The sequence below is a fragment of the Neopelma chrysocephalum genome, unplaced genomic scaffold, assembly GCF_003984885.1.
Source record: "Neopelma chrysocephalum unplaced genomic scaffold, ASM398488v2 Primary Assembly neopelma1_92974, whole genome shotgun sequence".
Taxonomy (NCBI): domain Eukaryota; kingdom Metazoa; phylum Chordata; class Aves; order Passeriformes; family Pipridae; genus Neopelma; species Neopelma chrysocephalum.
In genome coordinates this window covers 1-1283 of record NW_020921691.1, presented here as the reverse complement: position 1 = coordinate 1283, position 1283 = coordinate 1, and the positions used below count along the sequence as shown (strand labels likewise).

Below are 1283 nucleotides of genomic sequence, written 5' to 3'. Positions count from 1 at the left end.
AGGCGGGAGCTGCAGCTCCTGCACTTCTGGCTCTTCCTGGGCATCTCCCTGGCTGCCCTCCTGGCCAACGGCCTCATCCTCAGCGCCGTAGCCTGCGACCACCACCTGCACACCCCCATGGGCTTCTTCCTGCTCAACCTCTCCCTCACAGACCTGGGCTGCATCTGCACCACTGTCCCCAAAGCCATGCACAATTCCCTCTGGAACACCACAACCATCTCCTACATGGGATGTGTTGCACAGGTCTTTTTCTTTGTCTTCTTCATGTCAACAGAGTATTTCCTCCTCACCATCATGTGCTACGACCGCTACGTTGCCATCTGCAAACCCCTGCACTACGGGACCCTCCTGGGCAGCAGAGCTTGTGCCCACATGGCAGCAGCTGCCTGGGCCACTGGGTTTCTCAATGCTCTGCTGCACACAGCCAATACATTTTCCCTGCCCCTGGGCCAGGGCAATGCCCTGGGCCAGTTCTTCTGTGAAATCCCACACATCCTCAAGCTCTCCTGCTCACACTCAGGCTACCTCAGGGAAATTGGGCTCATTGTGCTTAGTGCCTGTTTAATATTTGGTTGTTTTGTTTTCATTGTTTTCTCCTATGCACAGATCTTCAGGGTTGTGCTGAGGATCCCCTCTGAGCAGGGACAGCACAAAGCCTTTTCCACGTGCCTCCCTCACCTGGCCGTGGTCTCAGTCTTTGTCAGCACTGGTATTTTTTCTCAGCTGAAACCTCCCTCCATCTTCTCCCCATCCATGGATCTGGTGGTGTCAGTTCTGTACTCAGTAGTTCCTCCAACACTGAACCCCCTCATCTACAGCCTGAGGAACCAGGAGCTCAAGGATACCATAAGGAAAATGATGACTGGATGCTTTTCGGGAGCAATTAAGTGCCTCTTTTCTTCTGCAGAACACTCATTGTGTAACCCTTTACTGGCCCAGCCTGCCTTCTAAAGCTTTTGAGAGTGGTGGTGGGGGGCGTTTCCTACATTTTTTTTTTACTCTTTTGGTCTTGTTAACACAGAAATTTATTCTTCATCTCTTACCTAATTCGCTCTCTACCTCTTTGTTTTGACCCACAATTGTGTAAATGAGGAATCATTCTCAGTGTGCATTTGAACAAAATAAAAGTTTCTGCAGCAACTTCTTTGTCAAACATTCTGCCTTTGTTATTCTGTACATGAGGAATCACAATCTCTGAGTATAATAAAGGACTTGAATTCTTTTTTTGTGATTCTCCCTCCAAGAACTTCCCTGAAGCTGGAGGGCAGTGCCTGTGTGCAGAG

General features: G+C 49.7%; 1 protein-coding gene across 1 annotated transcript; it reads left to right on the top strand.

Moving 5' to 3' along the window:
* Positions 1-186: 186 nt before the first annotated feature.
* LOC113980192 (olfactory receptor 14J1-like) lies at positions 187-817 on the top strand (the record flags this gene model as incomplete). Its single annotated transcript, XM_027707422.1, has 1 exon — positions 187-817. A coding segment is annotated over exon 1 (631 nt), but the record flags the coding sequence as incomplete, so codon positions are not given.
* Between the last annotated feature and the right edge of the window lie 466 nt (positions 818-1283).